Source organism: Leishmania infantum, chromosome 15 (genome assembly GCF_000002875.2).
Source record: "Leishmania infantum JPCM5 genome chromosome 15".
Classification (NCBI taxonomy): domain Eukaryota; phylum Euglenozoa; class Kinetoplastea; order Trypanosomatida; family Trypanosomatidae; genus Leishmania; species Leishmania infantum.
In genome coordinates this window covers 286,982-309,228 of record NC_009399.2, presented here as the reverse complement: position 1 = coordinate 309,228, position 22,247 = coordinate 286,982, and the positions used below count along the sequence as shown (strand labels likewise).

The 22,247-nt window shown below is 61.8% G+C and overlaps 5 protein-coding genes across 5 annotated transcripts; all 5 read right to left on the bottom strand.

Moving 5' to 3' along the window:
* Window positions 1-146: 146 nt before the first annotated feature.
* On the bottom strand, window positions 147-869 carry LINJ_15_0780 (hypothetical protein, unknown function; the record flags this gene model as incomplete). Its single annotated transcript, XM_001464375.1, has 1 exon — window positions 147-869. The coding sequence occupies one exon, from the start codon at window positions 867-869 to the stop codon at window positions 147-149; it is 723 nt and encodes a 240-aa protein (XP_001464412.1).
* A 2,557-nt stretch (window positions 870-3,426) lies between these two features.
* LINJ_15_0770 (conserved hypothetical protein) lies at window positions 3,427-4,869 on the bottom strand (the record flags this gene model as incomplete). The annotated part of the gene is made up of 1 exon (XM_001464374.1): window positions 3,427-4,869. One exon carries the CDS (start codon window positions 4,867-4,869, stop codon window positions 3,427-3,429), a length of 1,443 nt encoding a protein of 480 aa, XP_001464411.1.
* A 637-nt stretch (window positions 4,870-5,506) lies between these two features.
* Window positions 5,507-7,474, bottom strand: LINJ_15_0760 (putative flavoprotein monooxygenase; the record flags this gene model as incomplete). The annotated part of the gene is made up of 1 exon (XM_001464373.1): window positions 5,507-7,474. One exon carries the CDS (start codon window positions 7,472-7,474, stop codon window positions 5,507-5,509), a length of 1,968 nt encoding a protein of 655 aa, XP_001464410.1.
* Window positions 7,475-8,082: 608 nt separating this feature from the next.
* Window positions 8,083-17,457, bottom strand: LINJ_15_0750 (conserved hypothetical protein; the record flags this gene model as incomplete). Its single annotated transcript, XM_001464372.2, has 1 exon — window positions 8,083-17,457. One exon carries the CDS (start codon window positions 17,455-17,457, stop codon window positions 8,083-8,085), a length of 9,375 nt encoding a protein of 3,124 aa, XP_001464409.1.
* A 1,680-nt stretch (window positions 17,458-19,137) lies between these two features.
* Window positions 19,138-21,987, bottom strand: LINJ_15_0740 (conserved hypothetical protein; the record flags this gene model as incomplete). The annotated part of the gene is made up of 1 exon (XM_001464371.2): window positions 19,138-21,987. One exon carries the CDS (start codon window positions 21,985-21,987, stop codon window positions 19,138-19,140), a length of 2,850 nt encoding a protein of 949 aa, XP_001464408.2.
* Window positions 21,988-22,247: the final 260 nt, after the last annotated feature.

Genomic DNA, 22,247 nt, shown 5'->3' with positions numbered 1-22,247 from the left:
AAGAGAAATAAAAGCGTAAGTTTCGAGCGGTTTGGTGTATTCGTGTGTGCAGGAGGGCGAGGCGCGCTAGAAGACCCACAAAGCCAAAGCAAACGCAGGCAAAAAAGATGGGGCTTTCCCACGCTGGTTCCCCTACCTCCGAATACTCACGGGCTTGCCGTGACCGTCTTCTTGCCCGCCTTGTCACCTGACGCACGCACAGCACTCAGCAGAACGTTATAGAAGTAGCCGAAGCCGACGCTCAAGAAGATGTGGCCCAGACCGGCGGTCCACGAGATGAGACGGCTGTTCTGATCATTTCCCATGACGGTCAGGGTGCCGTGGATCATCATAATCATGAGCGTAATGCCGAGACCGATATTGTACGTGATGTAGAACTTCTTGTAGTTCTTCTGCTTGGTGAGGGCAAAGCACTTCTCCAGCAGGAGGACAAACAAGAAAAAGAAGCTGCCGAGGGCGAAGCAATGGGTGTGCATGACGCGCAGCTGCGAGGTACCGTTGCTCACGTACTTGAGATGCTTTGTGAGCTCGCGCCAGTAAACACCAGAGGCCAAGCCAAAGATGGTGTAGTTCATACTGGCACGGACAAGTTTCTCCATCTTGAACTGGGGAAACGTCCTGGCGAGTGTGAACAAGACAGCTGTGTGACGTGCTATCGATACGCACAAGAAACGGATGTTGTTCTGAAATGTGCTTCCATGTGGGGATGGCGTGTGTGTGGGGTGTGGTGGGCAGCAGCCGTCAGCGGAGAAGGCGCGCGCGCCGACAGGACGGCGCCACAGCAGAACAAGGAAGGGTGACCAAGAGAATGAGGGAGGAAGGGGGATATACACATCATGAAAGAGGAAGCAAATGATGTCTGCATGCATGATGCCTCTGCTGCTCAACGACCCAGTTGCGCAACGCCTATGTGTGTGCAGAGGCAAGAGCACCAGTGAGCGTGCAACATAAAGCCACACGCATAGTCTTCACTATCGACCTGAGAAAGGGGAATCCAACGAGCAGCACTCAAACTGGCCCAAACACCCATCTCCACGGCCTCCTCCTTTGCTTGAATCGTTGAGACTCACACAGAGGACAACAAGCTAATCACAGACGAACACCCACACGACAGTGAAGCGTCGAGATGAAAAAGATTGGAAAGACGTGTGCTGTGTCTGTGCTGCTCATCCACACCCAAACCCACATCTACACACAGATCAGCAGCGATCGAACTCTCTCCACCGCACTGGCAGTTGATGCTTAGCACTACACACGCCCGAGAGCGTTTCAGGCCCTACGTCTTGCCTCCTCGCTTGCACCGCACCGCACAGCACGCACACTGGCGGCAGCGTCATGCTGTGGTGCACCTTCGGCCCTCCTCCTTCCCCCTCCAAAAAAAAAATGGAAACGGAAGGAGCACGCACTTTTAGCGAAACAAACCAGAGAGACGACGACGACGATGGCGACACGGTGAGGCGTACATCACAAGGCAGCAACGAGAACAACAAAAAAACAGCAAACGGTACGCGCGGCGCAGATGCGGCGGTTTTGCTCTCGTTTCGATGCTTGACAATCAGAGGAGGGAGAAGAGAGGGGAGAACACTAGACACACACGCTGGCAGAGGAGTACCAGCGTCTTCTGCGTCTTTTTTTTCCTCCTCCTCGTGTGTCCGACGGGGCGCAGGCTATTAGAGCAGTGCGCACAAACCACAGGCTGAGGAGAAGGGGATAGCAGCGCGCGGTAGTACCTCGGAAGCCGCCATCACATTATCCCTCACCCTGCTTGTCCTCCGCACTCTTCTCCGCGTACTGTACCTTCTCCTCTGCATCCCACTTCCGCTCACACCCTCGCTGATATTCCTCCACAGCGATCTGCTTGGCCATCTTGCGTGGAATCATTGAAGGGAGCTACTTCTTCGTCAGGTGGGGACGCCGCTGTGATGGCGAAGCACGACACCATAGTGCCGAAGGACGACGCCACAAGGCTGAAGCCGCCCGTCAGCATCTTGAGCAGGATGGGGGAGATGCCAAAAGCCTCGTCGGCGCGGAGGTACTGCACCAGCAACGAGGGCTGGAAGCTCATCACAAAGAGAGAAGTGTGACCGCCACGAGCTGCCACGTTCCATCCTTGTAGCACCAGTGCGATATGGGGTAGCATGAAGGAGTGGATGCTCTTGTCCACCGTCTGCGCATCGAGCGGGACAGTGAACTTGCTCGCGGCGATGATGCCGCTGTCCAGCGCCGTCAACAGCCAGGCCGCCCACGGTGAGGCAAAAGCCCGCGTACGGCTTGTGGAGCTGGGAGCGGTAGCTTGCGCCGCCCCCGCACTCCGCGAGGCTGCAGAGGTATACGTTCAAGTTGAAGCAGACCTCGATCCTGAGGCTACCCATCGAGCGGGCGGTGAAGACGAGCGTGACATTGCGGATCACCATATTCCGCGCCACGGACCGCTAGTAGGCATTCAGCACGCTGAGCGCAAACATCAGCGTGTCATGGCGGACGACACAATGGAAAAGGCCTCCATCACCCGCGCACGACGCTGCACATACGTGCACAGACTCCTCGGGTGCGTGACCACACCCAGAGACCCCTCGACCTTCGTCACATGCTCGAAGAGGTAGAAGAGGTGGCCTTCACCGTGCAGCCCATTCGGGCTGTAGTGCTGCTTGCGGTGCCACGGAGTGCCGACCGACACAGCCATGAGGACGAGACGTACAAAGGAAATGAGACAGAAAGGAACCAGGCCGACCGAAACGTCGCGCGGCGGCGGCGGGGCAGGAACGCTGCTAGAGGTGGACTACTATCACCCCAGGAAGGTGCCCTTCTCGTCGCGCTCTGTGCGTTCCGTGCGAAATGGCGTGATTGCATTGCCGTGGACGTCCTTGCTATGGTGGCTCTCCTCGGACATGGGGGCTTTGCTACGTGGATTGATGAGCGGTGTCGACGCTGGTGTCTGAGTGGGGGACGTGACGAGGTCGAGAAAAGTGCGTTGACGTGCACACAAACGGAGGCGCGGCAACACAGAGAGGATGCTGTAGAGATGGAAGACACGACGAGTCGCCTCTTTACCGCAACCCGCTCTTGGATGAAGTCATTTTCATTGTTTTCTGCTTTGAAGCGGAAGAGCATGCGGCGGCGGACTGCACACGCAAAGACACGCACGCGCGGACACAAACACGTACACATACACGGAGAAAGTGAGCAGCACAGGATCAACTCGTTCCGGCCCCTTCCTGCTTGTTTTGGCGTGGTTTGCTCATCAAGTGATGATCCCTTACGAGATCGTACTCGCTTGTAGGTGCAACATAACAGACGCCCCAGGGTGACTTTCCTCCCTCTGCGCGCGCTGCGCTTGGACGGGTGGCCTCGCGAACACTGCTTTGAGCAGCCACCATGATCCATCTCGGGAACTCCTCTCCACAGGAGAGAGAAACAGGGGCTCTTCTATGCCGCGTGAGTGACACGCAGCACCACATGCGGCATCTTGTCCGCCGTGTCTACGCGCTTCAGCAGCTCCACCCGCAGCCCGTACGGCTCTGCGGACTCTGTGAACTCCAGGTAGCCGCCGTTGGTGCCAAAGTAGTAGTCCTTTGACACAATGATAGCGGTTCCTGTGTAGGGCCGCAGCCAGCGATGCAAGACGCAGGCAAGCCTGTCGCACGCATCCTTGTCAAAGGTGACGTCAGAGCCAAGGATGACGTCGCAGAAGGCTTCGAGGCCAGCAGAAGAGGAGGCAGCGCCTTGGGACTCCCAAGACAGATCAACCCAGTCGCCGTGAACGAATTTGACGTGCAGTAGCGGAGTTGTACCAACGCCGCCTTGTGACAGCTGGAGGCTTTCGTTTGCGCAAACTGTGGCCGCCACGTTCGGCTTCGTGCACACATTGAGCACTTCCTCGTTGTAGTCTTGAAACACGACGCGCCGCGCTCCGAGGCACATGGCTGCCAGCCCGGGAAGTCCTTGACCGCACCCGAGCTCTGCGACCACCACCGCAGCCTCAAAGAGGCTGCGGTACTGTGCGGCGTGGTTGGCGAGGTATTCCGCGAGCAACACAGCGCAAGACCACACCTTCAGCCCGCCGTAGTATCGCCCTGGTACCACGTCGCGGCGCTCCCTCTTGGCCGAGCTCGACGGCGTCATCTCTGGCGTCTGTGTGGCGGCCACGGATGTCAGCGTGTCCACCTCTGGAGAGGTCTGGTAGCATAGCGTAAAGATGTCCGATCTTTTTGCGTCCGCGGATGAGGAGGCTTCGCCTGGAGCGCCCTCTGCGCTCGCTGGCAAAACCGCACGAAGCTTCAGCTGCAAGGGCTTTGTTGAGAGGTTGCACTTCACATTATTGCTTGGAGCCACGCAGCAGCACCCGGCAGCCCACTCGTGCAGCGTGTCGGAGTCCAGGGAAACCCACGGAAAGGTCGCCGTCGATATCTTTGCGGGCGGCCAGATTGGCGGCGAAGGCACGGCGGTGCCCAGTGTGGAGCTGGTGGAATCGGCAGCATCCACGGTGGTGGCACCAGGGCACCTATCGGTCGTGCTGGGGGACCCGAAGGGGAAGAAGAAGCCGCCAGCCGACGAGTCCATCCGCACCTCGACCGGCTGCGTGGAACCCACAAAAAAAAAGAAGAGAGGTGAAGGCTTGAGACAGGAGGGGGTGGATGGGCGAGTAAACCGAGCGGCCCGCACGAACACCAGCAACAGGGGTGGTGATGCGTGTGTGCGTAAGTCCGTGAAGCGTGAAGAACAACGGAAATGCCAACAAGCGCGCTGGAGGGTGTGAGGGAATGGAGGCGGAGACGGAAAGCAGCAGCAGCAGTGGGGGGGGGAGGGGCAAAAAAAAAGTCTGCCGTGCTCGTGATGCACTTGTGTGGCTCTGGCTGTCGCATGCCTCATACACTCCCGTATGCCGGTATCAAAGCAAGCACAGGCGATGGCTTGCTGCGACCAAGGAAAGGGGGGAGAGGAGGTGCTTCTCACAGCCATAGGCCGCAGCGTGTAGGTGTGCTGCCGCCAGTATCGAGTGTGCCTCTACTGAGGAGGAGAGAGCAGGGGGGGTCATGAGATCACCACATGCCGATCTCGTACACACCAACAGCGACACACACACACACACACATGCATATGTGTTACATGCATCCACGCACTCGTGCGCCTATGTATGGGACGTATGCGCTTGCGTCAAATGACTTTGTCCATCTGCTTGAATCAGCAAAACCACTGCGAGCGACAGAAAGGGAAAGAGGGCACGGGAAGCAGCCAGAGAGGAGAGGGAGAGGCGCACGTCCGCAACAACGACAACCGATAATTCCCGAGTGGGCTGCCCTTCACACGCCCTCCCCCAAAAGAGAAGGCTAAGGCGACAGGGTCGACAACCCATTGCCAGCAGTTGCATCTCCCTCTCCTTTTTCGAACCATTTCCCTTTCACCATCTCTGTCTCTGTCTCTCTCCGGTGTGATGACGCAACATGGGGTGCGGCAGCGAAGAAAGATGGGAGGGCGAGCGAGAACCCACGCACAGGCGCGTCTCCTCTCACGTGTACAACCGTCCAAGATGGTAAAAGAGGCGGTGCTTCGCCTGCTGCTTTTCGGCGTAGTCGTACGAGGTGTAGCCGCGGCTGTTCAGCATATCTTCGATGCTGCGCGAGTAGACGTGGTTGACGGAGCCTTCGTAGAGCGTGTTCCAGCCACGCGGCATACAGACATTCATGAAGTGCTGGTACGAATTCTGGAAGCGAATGAACGGGCTCACGTGCTTCCGGCGCTCGTAGTAGAGGCACTTGTCCGTCAGCTCACGCAGCGCGTCGCCGCTGCTGCCACGCTCGTTGCTGTACTGCTTCACGGCGTCGTAGAAGTGTCGGGAGTAGGCGTCCACCTGATTCAGCAGGTTCGCACCATCCTCGAGGCCGAGGGCGAGGCTCTGCATCCAGAAGGGATTACACGTGTGCGCCGCATCGCCCACCAGCACGGCGGAAGGAAGCCCCACTGTGTTGTACAGCTGCTCGCAGTAGACAGTGGGGTAGGCCTGTGCGTCGGTGACGAAGGAGCGCAACTCAGCAGCCGCTGGAGACGAGGAGGAAGAGGAGGCGAGGTCCGGCAGGTAGTACCGGAGCATCTCGACGTCGTCGAGGCCCGCCAACTCACCCTGCGGGGCGTACACCATGACGGAGAAGAGGTTGCTCCCCTCGATACGCGGAAAGGCGAGGGTGAGTGGCACCTGGTGCGCCGTCTGGACGTGGTAGGATTGCGCCGACGTGATGGCCGTCGTGCGGCGACGGTGCAACCAGCGGTGCACGTGTTCGTGGCTGAGCTGGTCGCTACGGAGGAGACACCAGCGCACACCCATGTCCACATCCGCCACGAATCCCTCCACATCCACGAGGTCTCGCAGGTGTGAGCTCACGCCTTCGGCCGACACAAGCAAGTCGTAGTCTACAGCGTCGTCTGCGTACTTCTTCTCCCACTTCCGGGCACTGAGAGTGAGGCTGGTGTGTGGCTGGCGCCGAGGTTGGCGGACCTCAGCGACAAGCTGCGCGGTGCGACCCTCCTCGGTAGGGGATGAGGTCGAAGAGCCGACGGAGGACTCCGCCCACTGCCTCGCCAAAGTGCTGTTCTCCCACGGACACACTACAAGTTGCTGACGCAGAGGGTAGACTGCCTCGATGACGTGTTCGTAAAAGACCTGCAGGTTCGCTGACGGCAGACTGTGCGCAACATGCTCCTCCAGTAGACGGCGCAGCTGGAACAGATCCATCGAGAGCATGTTGACTGCGAACGGGTGGTGCTCGGTGAGGCCGGCAGTGATCCAGCTGTTGTAGGCCCCGGGGTGGTCCATCACGCCGCGCACCTTGACGCCCAAGTGGCGGATGGCGTGGAGTCGCACCCCCGCCGCCTCTAGTGCGTCCAAGGCGCGGCGTGTTACCAGTGCGTACTGCAGCTCGATGAATGGACTGTACCGCGATGGCGAGGACGACTCTGCCAAGCCGGAGGAGGAAGCAACACCAGCCATTCCATCGTCATCACGGCTGCCGGCGCTGATGCTACTGCTCTGCTCAGATGCTGCGCCGAAGTGAGGGCGCCGGAGTGGTCCACGATAGGGCTGGAGGGAGAGCGGCGGGGACGGCGGAGATGGACTAACGGTGAGGTCCACCGCACCAGCGGACGCATCGCTCGCTGCCGCCGCAGTCTGCATCGGCTTATCCTTCACTTGCTGCAGGGGTGGGCTGCGCTCGATCACTGTTGTGTGCCATCCACGCAGAGCGAACTGGGCCGACATAGTGAGGCCGACGACGCCAGCGCCGGATATGATGACATTGCCCTTGTGCGGAGACGGCTTGCCAGCCGTCACCGGCTGCCAGTACTCGCCTTGCACAGGGTAGGCGCGGTTGCTGATTGTCTGGACATAGAGGTCGCGAGGAATCGAGTTTGGTTCCAGCGCCCGCCCGGACCCGTCCGTGTATCGATTTGTGGAGCCCAGCAGGCGGTAAGCGCGGCGCAGCATCTGCGGATAAAGGGCGAGTCTGTGGGCCTGCGTGCGCTATTTTATCTGTTATGTCCCGTGCGTGTGTGCCTGCGCGCACACAGTGAAAGCTGCGCAAATCCACGAGCGCTTCTCAAGTGGTTGGCAGCAAAGAAGGCGAGGGGGAGGGATGGGAGATCAGCAAAGGGATGAGTTGCGCCACGGGGAGACGCCGTGTTGGTCAGCGCCTCCCCTTCTTCCCCCGTGACACCTCGAGCGCTACCGTAGCGGGGGCGGGCGGACTCTCCTCTCCTTGGTCCGGCGCACAAACAAGCGCACACGTACGCTGTGGCCTTGGGAGGTGCCGCAGAGGCCTCCCCTCCCCTTCACACACGGGTTGGAGCCACATGGGCAGTGACAGAGGTGGCGGGGTGCATGGCGTGCGCTTTTCTGCACGGTTGCAAAGTGCTGTCTACTCGAACAACAACGAAATCAGGCGTAACCGCGCATACACACGTCTACCGAATCCCGCACCACCGTCGCGTAACGCACGCGCATATCACATCTCAGCGTGCTGGTTGGTCATCGTGACACACATCCGTCATATGTGTGTCTCTCTCTCTCTCTCGCTAACTGCCTCTGTCGCGCTCCTACTCTTCAGCATCACCACCACCGACACGCCTATCCGCTTGCACCATCGTCATGTCATAGCAGGTGACCACCATGAGCTCCTCCACCTCGGTGAGGCGGTCGTACTGCTTGAAGAGATGGACGACGCAGAGTGCTACGTCCTTGGGCACTACCTGCAGGCGACACAGCACTGTCCACGATTTCCATGTCGCACGGTGCGCCTCGACAGAGAAGCGGTGCGTCGGTCCCTGAAGCTCTGCCGCCTCCTCAACGGCCGCCTTAAGGTGCTGCCACGCAGAGACAGAGGAGAAGCCCGAGGAAGGTACGCGTGAGCCTGGGATGGTGGAACGCGCTTCACAGGCGTTGATGACCTGCAGAACACGCGAGCTCCACTCTGCCGTCCGCTGCGTGGTGGCCGCGTTTGCGTCGGAAACCCGTAAATACGTTAGCATCGCTTCCAGCGCGAGTGCGTCGCTCCGCGCCAGCTTGGCGGCCCGCAGCGCGGACAAGAACACGTGCGCACCCTCGACGCGGCGGTGCTGCTCAGCCCAGAAAAGACGGAAAAGAACGCGGGTCAAAGCAGGGTCGTGAACGCCGCAGCGCAGGGCCTCCATGAGGGTGTGCTTCGCCAACACAGAAGGCGAGAAAGTGATGGTGTCGCGCGCCGAGGCGCGAGTGGTCCGCATGTGATGAATAAACATGAGATCAACGATGCGGCACACCAGCGCCGCCGTGCCGTGTGTCGAACGCTGTGCCATGTGCTGCGACCACAGACGCCAACGTGGAAACGCCACCTGCTTTCCTCCGCTCGTTTCTTCTTCGGTGGGCTGCTGCTGCAGCACAGTGTACGTGTATGTCTCCAGCTCGGTACAGAAATGGTGCTCCTCCACTCTTCCATCAGCTGCCTTGAACCCTTCAGCGCTCCCCTCCGTGCGCCGCACCCGTTCCAGCAAGAGCTGCGCCATGTATTGTTGCACAGGCGTGGCGCCAGAGCGATGCAGCGTCCTTAGTGAATGCTCGAGCACGGCCAGCCCCTCCGTCCATGTAGTGCAGCTTTGCAACATGAGCACCTCCGTCACAGCCATTGGAACGAAGTGCACGGAGTGGGGCACTACCGGGGGGAGATTCAGCAGGTACGCTCGCCATGCCGCAGGCGGCACCAAAGGCGTCCACGGGGCGGCAGCACCGCTCCCTGAGCCGCACTGCTGACGCTCCTGCAGCGCTGCACGATGAATGAGGCGCCACGCCGCTTGCACTTCCAGCGCCTTCTTCAGCGCCCCCCTGACAACGCCCTCGCCGCCAGGAGCGCGCTTCGCCGCCTCGAGTCGCATAAAGGCTCGCATGTCACTTTCACTGGCGTCCTTTACACATTGAAAGGCTGCACAAAGGTCAGCAGCAGCGATCGTGGCATGGCTGCTGCTGCTGCTGCTGCTGCTGCTGTCGCCGCCTCCGAGAGCTGGCGCCACGTCGGAGGACACGGGTGTGACCTGCTGCGACTGCGGCGGATACCAGGTCGCTGAACCGGCGAGGTACTCCTCGACCTGCCGACGCACCTCTTCCATGAGTGCCGGAGTCGCATTGGCAGGCACGCTGCCGTGAAGGATGACGGCGAAAGGACTGTGACACGAAAGCCAGTGCTGATGGTGACAACCACGATACCTGCTGGCCGCCTCAGTCACATGTCCCTGCAGCAGTTGCTGCCAGTGGCGAAACAAGCTGACATACTCGTCCGCCGCAACCACAACGCTGCTGTATTGGCTGTTGGAAGCGGTGTCGCGGATACTTTGGGGAAGAGGCAGCACAGAGGCAAGCGACGACAGCGCCTCGCTTATCCTTGTGCTGCTGCGGAGGGCGGGACTGCAGACCGCCGCAAGTAACACAGCGACAGGTAGCACGCACAGCCACTCCGTAGCAGCATCAGCTTCGACCACTTCACTGGACTGCGCGGTGCTGGCTGACACCGCACCGTATCCCTCGGCGATCCACGCCAACGCTGTCGCTTCCTGCTGCTTCTGCAGCGACCAAGCGGTGAGGCGTTGGCCACACCACAGTAGCGAGCGCGCGTCGCCGAGCAAGACCCCCGCTTGCATCCAGGCACGCACGAGCCGTCTATACAGCATCTGCAGTAGCTCTGGCGAAGATGCCGCTAAGCCGAAGCTGGTGTGAAGATGGTAAAGCTCCTGACCAGCGAGGTGGAGAAGCTCGCGTGCGGTCTGCTGCAGCGTGTTCACGGCATTCGCGTCTGGAACCGTGCTGCGGTGAGATGCGTATATCGCCGCCGTATCCGCCAAGGTGGAGGAAAGCGCTCGGATTTCAACCACGTCTGCGCTCACGCGGTGCACCAGAAGAAGCCCAAATGCGACGGCCTCAAACGCCGCTGCCCCGGACTCACTGCTGGCGAAGGTGGGGAGGCGGAGTTGTGGGAGTGCTTCGAGCATCAACGGACGCACACAGAGCTGTACGAGCGCGTTGTAAGGGGTGCGGGGAAGATATCCAAATACGTGCGGCGCGCACTCGCCCGCTCCGCTCGCACTGCTACAGGTGACGAGAAGCCTCCACAACTCTTGACGCACCACTGCCAACACCTCCGCCAGCGACGGCGGCGGCCGTAGTGACCGCAGTGGGAGTAGAACATAGCACATAAGAAGTAGCGAGCACACACACGGGCCGACGCCATTATCTGGGCTGGGGGACGCTGGATCGAGACGACTGGAGGTGCCAGCCAGATTCGACATCAACCGCAGCAACGCAGGGCGCAGCATGACAGCGCGACGCCGAACGTAGCCGTCGAGGTTGTGCAGGCTTTCTGACGCGCGTGCCGCGCTGTGCGTCCTCTCCTCGCGGCCTTGATGCACGTTCTTGGTGACGGATAGGAGCTGCATGTAAAGTGTTCTCCAAGTGCGACCTCCTTCCTGCTCTGAACACCGCAATATCACTGGCAGAGGCGGTGGGGGCGCGAGGCCCGGTGTCGTGGATGTCAGACTTGCAACGGCCGCGTCTAGCCAGCTCTCCAGCTCCGCTGCCTCTTCCTCATTCGCTGCAGGGGTCAGCCGCACCGACCGTCGAGCGTGGTTTCTTGCCATCTTCCTCGAGGCCTCACGCGCCGAGTCGCTGTCGTAGGAGGCGGCAGGGTCCGCACCGCCTCGCAGGGTCGCTTTGGCGCTATCGCGTGCGTCTTCCGGTAGCACTTGCACCAGCACCTCCGCCTCCGTGTCCCGCACCCGCACCGGCGAACGCAGCGCACCGCGAGAGCTTTGGTAGCGGTGCAGCAGCTGCTGAGCGGCGTGCCGGGTGGAAAGCTGCTGTAGCACCGTGCGGACGAGATTCGCATCAGCAGATGGAGAGCTTATGGACAGATGGCGCGGCGGCAGCTCACTGGCCAGGCTCTCCCTTGATAACATACTGGAGGAGTCGCCGCGTAGTGCAGCTGCTGCGCTAGGCGATACAACCACCCCACCTAAACATGCTGCAAAACGCTGGCTTGCCCGGTCCAGCGCTGTCACGAGAGAGGCAATGCGCTCCGCAGAAGCAGCAGCTTGTGATGGTGGTGTTTGTGGTGCGCTATCATCCGCCGCGCAAGCAGATAGCTTCGATGCTTCAGCCCCTTCGTCCCGTAGCGGCGGGGGCACAATGGTGCCACGCGTCACGAGCAGCCACTGCATCGAGGCCCTGCGCAGCGGTAATGCTGCGGAGGCGACGACGGCGACGTTGCCATCGGCGGCCGCAGCAGTGACAACCCCGTAGCGCTCCAGAGAGGCGGTGCTTGCGTCCATCGGCGAAACCGGTACCCCTCCCCAGAGAAATCGTAGCATCCACTCCGTCAAGACAGCGGACTGATGCGGGGAGAGGCGGCCCTGCTGCCACTCGGTGACAAGGAGGTCCGAGACGACGTGGGTGAAGGCGGTGAGCAACGTGAGGAGGTCAACGGTGGGTGGCGACGCCGCCGCGTCGTCTCTGCGCATGTTCGCGGCGCATGCGAGCAGAGCAGCGAGACATACCCGCTCACTCACTGGCGACGCGCGGCGCAGAGTGTTAGAGCTCATGTAGAAGGCCAGAAACGCCTCCACGGGGCTGGGGCTTAGAATGGTCTCGCCGTCTCCCGTTGCCGCGTCTGCACCCTCTGCTGCGCGGCCAAGTCGCTCCATATAGCGAAAGACGTACACGACCGCCTCTGGCTCCCTCAGCGTCTCATGCGCCGTCGCCTCAATCACACGCAGGAGAGCATGGTAGGCGTGCGCCTGCCCTGTCCAGGCCAGGCAACGACGCAGCAGCAGCGCAGAAGGAAGGGCGGCGCGGCCCGTGGCAGCGCAGCCCACAGATCGAGGTTTCTGAGCCACCACGGACAAAAGGAAAGACGAATGCGCGTGAACCGCCTCCGCGACTCCTCCAGCGGCCTGCACGTCCGTCGTACCTTCGCAGAGAGTGAGGTACAGCACCCACTGCGCCGCCTGTTGCACGACGCGCAGCACCGACGGGGTGTAGTGCGCCAGGGGCTTCGTGAGGTGCTCCATAGCAGTGCGGCCGTCTGCCATCCGCGCTAGTTCCGCCACATGCGATGATGAGCCATCGATGCCGGCAGCAGGAGCAGCAGCGGCGCTGGCAGCGGAGTTGGCACAGCTGGCATAGGAAAGCGCCTCGGCAACTTTCGCCTCGGTGAGCGTGTCGACCTCCTGTGCGAAGAAGAGAAAGAACGGCATCGACGAGGCCGCGGTGGCGGTGCAGCCGGCCGCTGATTCACCTGACTGAGCGGCCGCACATGCCGTGGCACGCCGTGTGCCTTGAAAGACGTCGAGGGTGGCAAGGTCGCGGCAAAGCGCTGCCACCGCCGCCCGCACCGGGGCGCCGTGAACGGCGAAGAGGATCCAAATATGGAGGTGACGTGCCAGCCGCTGTGATGCGCCGTCCGGATTTGGCCAGCAGAGTTCCATGCTGAGGGTGCGATAGCCGCGAGTGCGCAGCCTTGCCAGCGTCTGCACGCGCGCGCCATCGTCATCGACCCCCTCGCGTGCGCAAAAGTTAACTTTCCACACAAAGGCAGCGAAGTCGACATCCCAAACGGCGTCGACCACCTTGTGCAATGCCGCCGTCACAAGGGCACGCGGCGACGAAGGCGTCGCACCGGGTGGTGGCGCGATGGTAGGCGCGGTACCTCTAAGCGCCTCATGCTCGACACATGCACGCAAGCACGAGAGGACCAGCCGTGGCAGCAGTTCTGCGCTGCACCACGCCGCAAATGACTCAGCGGCGTCTTCAACATCTTTCCTGTGGCGCAGGACGGCTTCTGGCAGCTGCAAAGGCTGCAGTGACGATGATGCGCTTCGCCGCCGGCGCGCCTCACAGACCGCTCGGTGACTGTCGAGGGCGAGCTCCGTCAGGAGGTAGCGCCAGGTTCGCTTCAGCTTAACGGCGACGGCGGCGATACCATCGATGAGAGCCGCCGCCTTCCGCTGGCTGCCGAAGTCCGATAGTGGGACTGGGCCGTTTCCTTGATTGGTCAGCTGCCGAAGTGCGCGAAGCTGCAGCTGCCAATCCTGCAACACCTCCACACGAGGTCCGCTTGAGAGACACTGCGCCACTGTCATGCACGCAGTGAGTGCCGTCTCACGCAGGCGGCTCAGCTGCTGATGGAGCAGCTCCCCCTTTTCTACAGCTGACTCAGCACCGGCAGCGACAGACCGAGCGCGGCTTGTTGGCGGTGGCGGTGGCGGCAGGGCAGCATCCTGAAGGAGTGTGTCGAGCCACGGGGCAAGAGTCCCGTACAATCGGCGCACGAGAGGCTTCGCCTGCCGCCGACACGCCCATGTCAGTGCATCCAGCAGCAGCTGCATCGACTCCAGCTCTGGCGGTGAAAAAGGCTCGTGCGGCGCCGGCGGAGCGCGACGCAGCTGCTTGTGAGCAAGTTCGCACAAGCACCGCAGGTGTTCCACCGGCGTGATGACCATGCTGTGCCGCGATGCGTCCTTATCGCTGCTTTCACGATAAGCACATTCACCGCCTCCGGTGCTGCTGCTACGCGTACTATCGGCGCCGAGCAGTAGCCAGTCCATCGTCACGCGCTCCACGAACCCCGTTTCGGCCTTGTCGCACAGGCGGATGAACATGTGGAGCACACGCAAGGTCTCGTACGTCGCCTCTGCCCGTCTCCACGAATCAGGGCGAGACTGCATCACCGCCGCTGGCCCCTTCTCCATTTGTGTCCCTCGTCGCCGCGTAGTGGCGAGCGGTGAGTCCATGTAGGTCATGAGCATGTCGACGCAGTCGCCCCACATGGTCCAGCGACCCACCGTGGACGCACCCACCTGCTGCACCACCGCGTTGAGAGAGGTCACTACCACCGGCTCCAGCTCCGCATTGTGCAGCAACGTCGTCTCGAGAGGCAGCGGTCCATGGGCAGGGGATGTCTTCACCGTCCACGCGTGTCGAAGGGCTGAGATGAATGCAGACATGGCAGCGGTGGGCGGGTGACCCGGCTTGCTTCGCTGAAGCTGCACCAGTATCTGGGCAGCGGCGTCCAGCACAGCGCGACCACTCGCTGCCGCCGCCGCGGTGGACGACCCCGCGACGAGTGGTGGAGTCCCACTAGATGTAATCGCCTTGCGAGAGAAGAACTGTGTGTACGTGAGCACAAAGTGCGCCACGGCGCTTCTCCCACTTGCTTGAATCGCGGCTGGGCTGGCGTCCATCGCGTCACTGCGCGTAGCAGCAGCGCCACCACTGCCGACAATGCCATTAGCAGCAGACCTCATCTGGGCCATGGCGGCGCGCTGAGGTTCGGCGGCAAGAATGGCACCCCTCTTGAGCTCTTCGTCTGCCCACTGCACGACCGCCTGTTGTGCAAGCTGCAGCTGTGCCGGCGCTGCAGCGCTGGGCAACCACGCCAGCTCCACACAGGCGGGAATGTACGCCAGCAGGGTCAGCGGCTGCACACGCGCCAGAATGTCGAAGCTCATGTGAACGGCAGCGGCAGTAAGCGTGGAGAGAGACGCGAGCTGCGCTGGCGTGAGTTTCGAGCCGACTTCTGCCGCGCCAGGTCTGGAGGCGGCGAGGGAGGCGGAGCCTGACCGGCAGCGATGGTAGCGCAATGACTGCTGTGACTGTGCGCTGCCGCTGCCGTTGGGCCCGTGAGTAGCTGAGCCATGCGGCGACATTGACAGCAGCTGGATGGACTCGATGTGCTGCTCCGCTAGAATGGTGTCTAACACTTGCTGGACTGCTGCAAGCAGCGACTGCGCCTCCTCGCCGGAGAAGCGGCGCTGGAATGCTTCGACGCGTAAAATGTCCATGACAAGTGCGATGGCCAGGGTGTCGGGACGGCGGATGCGCTGCAGTTGCTTCAGTGCCTCCTCTTGAAGGGAGGTGGTGACAGTTGAAGAATCGACGCCGCTCTGGAGGGACTGCGCTAGAAGCTGTATGAGTGAGTTGTGCGAGGAGGAGAGAAGTGGTGCATCAAACTCAGCTACCGCAGCCACTGCTGTCGCGCTGCGCGCGACGGCTGCACGACCTTCACCCCCACTCGACAACGCATGGCACGTGCGCTCCAGGTACACGTGGAACGGCGACGTCTCCTCCGCGAGCGTGCGAAGGGCACGTTTGCGGTACACGCCGTACACGCGCTGCGAGAGGACATCCCACTGCAACCTATCGCGTCCCTTTGCTGCTGTGGCAGCCGTGCTCGGGCCCACGCCCGACTTCTCCTCCTCACAGCGCTGGCGGACAATGTGGTACTGGATAAGGCGCAGGGTGGCATCGTAGACCTCGGTAGGGGTGCTCAAGCTCACTGCTGCGTTGCCCGTCGCAATCTCCAAACCGTGGGGTGTCAGTCCGCAGAGCTCCAGAAGTAAGCCCAGATCTCGCACCGCCAGCGCTGCCTGCGCCACGTAGCCCACCGCACTCGGCGTCCACATGCTTCGCCACACCACAGTGCCATCGTCATCCTCTTCCTCGCGTGCTGCGCCCGCCGCCGCATCAACGGCTGCTGCAGGTGGGCCCGGGGTGTCCCTGTACAGATCGATCACCTGCGCGTAGCGGCGCACGCGCCGTAGTGTGTGGAGGGTGTTCTTGAGAACATACTGGGAAAGATGCACCTCATCGAGACGGGCGTCCTCGTCGCTGCTCCCGGCCCCAATCAGGTCCGGTGATGCAAGATGCTGAGTGGTGGTGTGAGACAGCGGTGCACCTGGGGCCCCACTTGCAGCGTCTCCGCCCGCGACAGCGGCAAACGGCATGCCCGCCTCGCCTGACGGGTGTGGCACACCCCAGAGCTGTTCCAACAATGCAGTGCGCTCAGAGAGCAGCTGATGGCGCAGCTCCACAGCCTCGCGCAGCATTTGCAGGGCTGTGCACCAGTCGCCGAGCTCGCAAGCCGCGTCACTCACCATCTTTAGCGTCTGCAACAGTGCCGCTCTCTCGACGGAGGTCAACGCATGAGCGGCAAGGGATCGTAGGGATCTCTGCACCAACCGTTCGCAATCTTCTCTGACCACACGCACAAGCTCTGCCGGGTGGTTAGCGCGGTGCAGCAGCGTTACCATGCACCACACCGTATGCATGCTGGAGACTCGGTGGAAGCTTCTCCGAAAAAAATGTAACGCGGCGGACCAATAAGACTGTTGTGCAGACCCGCCTTGAGCGGTGGAGTGGTTGCTGCTGCGCTGCGGTTGCGCCGCCGCGCGAAGGAGCTGTCCTCGTTCATCTGTCCTCGGTCGATACGGCGCGGGACTCGATGGCGATGCCTCTGTGTGGGACCTGGTGGCGTGAGTGACGGCGCCAGATGCCCCTGCAAGAATGTACGCCTGCAGTACTTGACGCACTGAGACGTCGGTCATCATCGCAACGCCACTGCGAGTGCGCAGTGCACAGTACTCCAGTGCGCGGCCCCACATTCCCCGTGCCAGCGCGCCCCCGAGCAGCAACTCATATGTCTGCGCGTTGGGCATGAGGGCCTGCTCCATCTCGTTCAGCTCGTCCATCTGCCGCGTCGTAGCGGCTGCCGTTATGGCAGGGGTGGGGGTGGCGATGGAGGATGACGGTGACGCCGATGCTGGTGGTGTGTGTGTCGATAGAGACGACGACGTGAGCTGCGCCAACTCTGGCGTCGTCCTGTGTCGTCCGACCCTCTCCCCGCCTTTCCATTCCGCTTGCTCCGCCCTTCGCTTGTCACGCATCTTCTCTCGTCGCAGCTGCTGCACAGAAGACAGCAGACGCGCCCAAAATTCTTCCACGTCGTCCACCCGGCCCCATAGTGCGTGCTGCTGGGCAATGTATAGAAGCAGGTTGAAGTGTTGCGCCGTTGGCGACACGTGGTGCTGCTGAACCGCCTCACTGAACAGCTGGAAGGCACGGTACCATGGTGCCCCCGTAAAGGTTGGCGTCGATGCCGGCGTTGACGCAGACATCGCCTCCCGTGTAGACGAGGACGGCGGAAAGCCGGGGCCATCTGCCGCGTTCCGTGAGGCAGCGTCACGTTCGCGCCGTCGCCCTTCGCGGCGATGCAGGAGGAGGCGGTGAAGAAGGTGACGCTCGCCGTTCGGCACCGCAGACGCGGCAAACGAGTTCGCCTGACGACCTTCCGGGGTGGTAACTGGAACGGAAGACTGGCTGCTGGAGTCGCGGAGTAGTGTCGAGTGGAGTACGACCTCTCTGTGCATCTCTGCTGCTGCTGCTGATGATGACGACGACGACCACGCCGCTGCCCTTACTTTGTGCGGCAAGGATGCTTGGCGCGACGTGAACGGCGTCGCCGCAGCGCGGGCAAACCCCAGTAGCGTGGTGTGCAGGTCTTGCATGGTGCGAATAGGCCGCACTTCAACCACATCAGCAGCTAAGTCATAGTCGTTCACATGACCCACATCCTGGCTGCTGCTGCTGCTCGCACATCGGACGGTTCGACACTCAGGGCGGAGTCCGCGAACCGGCGTGTACAACGACCGCACAGTGAAAGGCGCGGCGAGAGCTTCCCGAATGGGCAACTGAGATGCTACAGGCGCGCGACGAGAAGCGATGCCGTGCGGGTCATTGTCAAGGTTGGTGGGCGCCACTACAAGAAACGGCTTCTGCGGACGGATCGACGGGGCGAGGGAGAGGCGATGAAGGGGGTGCGGGGTGCGGCTTGCACGCATACCATACGCGCACTCGCCCTTGTGTGCTTGTATACGTGTGTACCAACACAGAGTTTCTGCGGTGCGGGCTCTGCACGCGGCAATGATATGGATGCACCAAAACCACAGACGACATGGAGAGACGAGAGGTGGTGGGGACGTGCATAGCGCAGTCGCACGACAGACGGCGAGGAGAGGGGGAAAGAGAGAGAGAGAGCAACACAGCGGTAACGAACACGAAAACATGGGAACACACACACAAGGGAGCAGCCGGGAACGCCCGTTTAACTTGGCTCGCTGGACTTGAACACCACCCACCGTACTCTGGAGAGAGCGCCCCGGTGCACCAGCACCTGCGAGAAGGCTGCGTGTGCGTGCGGTACAGGGTTGAGCGTCCCCTGCAAAACGCGTGCTTCTGCGGCCTTGGTGGTGTCTTCCCATCATTGGTGTGCTTGTACGTGTGGAGCGAAATCCACAGTAGGCGGAAGGGCTGGCGCGCCCTCGCGATCGAGTTCATCTCGTGCATCGCTGCGATGACCGGGTAGTTGCTTCTACTTTTTTATGCGCTGGTAATTGGGCAGCATTTTGCACGTAAAGCAAGCGTGGCCGGATGGGGAGGGGAGGACATGGGTGATATGTGCCTGCCCTGAGGTAGACGGGAGGGGAGAGGGGGGGGCGGTGGACTGACGGAGAAGACGCGCAGACGCGCCCATCGTTGCCTCCCCCCGGCCCTTCACCCATCTTTTACGCACTCTCGCTGATTCCTCTTCCCTCTCCCCAGCTCATTCAATCACGTTGACGCGGCACGCACACACACATACACGCAACGGGGTGCTTCCCTCGCCTCTCCCGATGCTTACATGCGCACGAAACAGAAACGATTGACGTGGTACAAGGCAGTGAAACAGAGGTATCACTCAGCGGTGCTTATGAGCTCACTATTGCAATGCGCGCCGTCATCAAGTTCGGGAGGGGGGGTCACTGGTATCCGGAGGAGACGTCGCTGCCGGGAAGTGACCAGTAGGCCTCGTCACTGCTAAACTCGGAGTCCAGGTCCCACGACCAGTTTGTGATGCCCGTGAGAGGTGTCGGGTCGGAAGAGGTGTCGTGATGTGCAGGATCCAGTTCATTCACCGCTTGTTCGTCAGCTTCGGGCGTCTCTTGATTGTTGCCGGCGGTTCGTACGACCTGCCCCTGCCCCACTGCGGGTGCCATTGCGGATACGGCGTGTCGCCCCCACATTACCGCCTCTGCATCGAGCGGGTTCGCCATCGCTGTGGAGTCGTTCCTCCTGCTGGGCGACTGGGCACCGAGGCCGAAGCACGCGAGCTCACCGAACTCGTCCGCCACGACGTCGGTGAATGTCTTGGCGTAGTTGAAGTGAAGAGAGTGCCGGTGCTCTTTAAGAATGAGAGGGCCAATGCCTGAGGCGAACATCACCACATTCCACAGAAGCCCCATTGGAAAGTCGACCGGCAGCCCGAGCGCGATGCGCAGGCGCACCATGTTCGACCGTGAGATGGTCGGCCCAGAGTCCACCTCCACACGCCCAAAGCCGGTCCAGAAGAGGTCGTAGATTTGCCGACTGTCCACCGGTTTGTCACCCGTCGACGCGGACGACGACCCGGGCGTGCTGCCGGCATTACCGTCGGCATCAGCAGATAACGACTGCGAGTCGTATGCCGACGACGACGACGGGGAGCAGTACGGCGAGCGCTCCGACATCTTTCCCTGCAGCGTCAGCGATGGCAGCACCCCAGGCGTGAACATCATTTTCGTGAACATGCGCGGAAACGTTGCACATCGCAGCGAGTAGAAGAGGCGACACTCAGCGCTGTGTCCTGTGGGGCTGAGGATACGGCTCCACACGGCGATGGTGAGTTCCTGATCACCCCACATGCGCCTGTATACCTGGTGACTGTAGAAGGAGACATGGTGCATCATGAACCAGTACGTAAACATGTGGGGAAGGGGGAAGAGCACCGCTACGGGCGGGTGGTAGGACGGCGTAGGCGGTGTCTGTGACGGAGACGATGCCTCTGCTGTCGCGACGTGTGGCTCTTCATCCGCGGCCACGGCGTGGGCTGTCTCGAGCTCGCTTGAATCCTCTGCTGTGCTGAATTCGTTCTCTTCCTCTCTTTCCTCCGAAAAGCGGATGGAGGACGAGGCAAGCGTGTGGCTGCTGGTGTTGCTCGTCGTCGTGCTCACGTCCGAATACGAGGAGCTGTAGGTGACGGACTCGTCCTCCGCCTCGCCTCTCCCGATGTCGTCGTGTGGGTCTCTGGCGGCCACTCGCACCACCCACAGCGACCGCGGCGGCGACGCGTCATCGCAGGCGGCGGTAAAAGGAGCGAGCGCAATGTGGCGTCGCACTGGAAGCCTTCCGCGATCATCTCCGACAGCGTTGGCCGGCGGCGCCACGAGTGCCTGACTTGCCTCCGTGCGTCGTCGGTTCCGCCAGCACCACCATCGCAAGAACGACTCGGAGACACACGTGCCAAAGAACGCGCCCATGCCCTCCGGCACCTCGACGGTGCTGGCCAGCATTGCGGCGTACACCTGCTTGCGCTTTTCGTAGCCGAGCAGGTGCAGATCGAAGAGGGGATTGCTCGAGGAGGGGATGGCCGCGTCGTCGTCGTCGCTGCCCACATCTCCTCTCTGCGCCGCCGCCTGGTGCTGCATACGCGCGGTGCTACGAATGGTGGCGCTGCTGCCGTCCCGAAAACGACGGTACACCTGTTCCCATGTGACGTGTCCTCCGTTTAGCTGCTGCTCCCGGCGGCTGCGCTCGGCATCGGGCACAGGCGACGCCGCTCCCCCACCCGCTGTCGCCGCTGCAGTAGCGGAGACGGGGAAGCTGGACGCAGGGAAGCGCGGAAGAGGACTTCCCGGTTCACTGCCGTTCGCCACGCATGGGTAGAAGTGGGAAGCGTAGGCGGTGCGCCAGTTCTTTGCGATGGACGCCAGCAACTTGGAGCGTTCCTCCTGCACCGCTGCGGCGTCGCCGACGGAGCGCGTGTCGTCGTCAAAGAGAAGAACCTTGACAGAGGTCTCTTGGTCGTCGATCCAGCTCATCGGGCGGACCCGCGCTGGCGGCGAGTGCGGCGCTGCCGCTGCAAGCGACGACGACGGACTCAGGGGATTTCGCCGCTTGGCCGGCTTCGTGTCCGTGGACGCCGCCCCTCTGCGCGCCTTCCGGATGAACTCTCTTTCAGCGTCGTTGGTGGCCCCCCAGAGCCGGTCGTGAAAGCGCGGCCGGTGACCGGTGGCGGAGAGAAGGAAGTGCAATACCCGTTGTAGCCGATCCGCCTGCCGCTGCTGCTGTTTAAGCACATGCAAGGTGCTGCCGTGCGCGAAGGTTTCGCCCTGTGGCACCCCTTCAGGTCGGGCGCTGGGCGGCGGGGAGGCGGAGGAGGGAGAGGACGGGGCTGTCATGTACGTGAGATTCCGCGCCACCGTCTGTGTAGCGCACGCCTGGGCGAAGCTCAGCAGCTGTGCTTGGACCTCCGCCGTTCTTAACTCGCTGGGAGCACAGCGCGAGGTGGGTGACACCGCGGCTGCCGGGTCGGCGATGTCTTCGCGCACAATGTGCAGCTTCTCGAGCTGCACCACGTGCGGCTTCGCCTCTGCCGAGTGGTGAAAGTGATAGAGGTGCCAGACGCTGTCATGACTGGGTGGCGTTGTAGCGGTGGTGTGAAGCATGCCCATCGCGTCCGGCGGCGCCACTCCCCATCGTCCACGAGTCGGTGCCGCCGGCGACGACGCCCAGTCGGCGGCTGCCGCTGTGGCTGGAATCAAGGCGTTGAAAAAGAATAGCAGGTATCGCATCCAGAGCTGCTGCCAGAGAGCGTGGTTCGCTGAAACGCGGCGCCGCGTGTCGTGGCTCGCGACGGCCACGTTGCGCAGAAGGTCATTGACCGGCACGTAGGAGCAGACGTAATTGAAGACGTCATCGTCCAGGTCGAGGAAACTGCGCCGTCGTGCATCTTGCCGCGTTGCCAACGTGCGCGACGAGTCGTCTGTAAGGGAAGTGATGCTGAAGGAGCCGGATGCTGTCGCTGCAACTCTTGAAGGCAGAGAATTCCCGT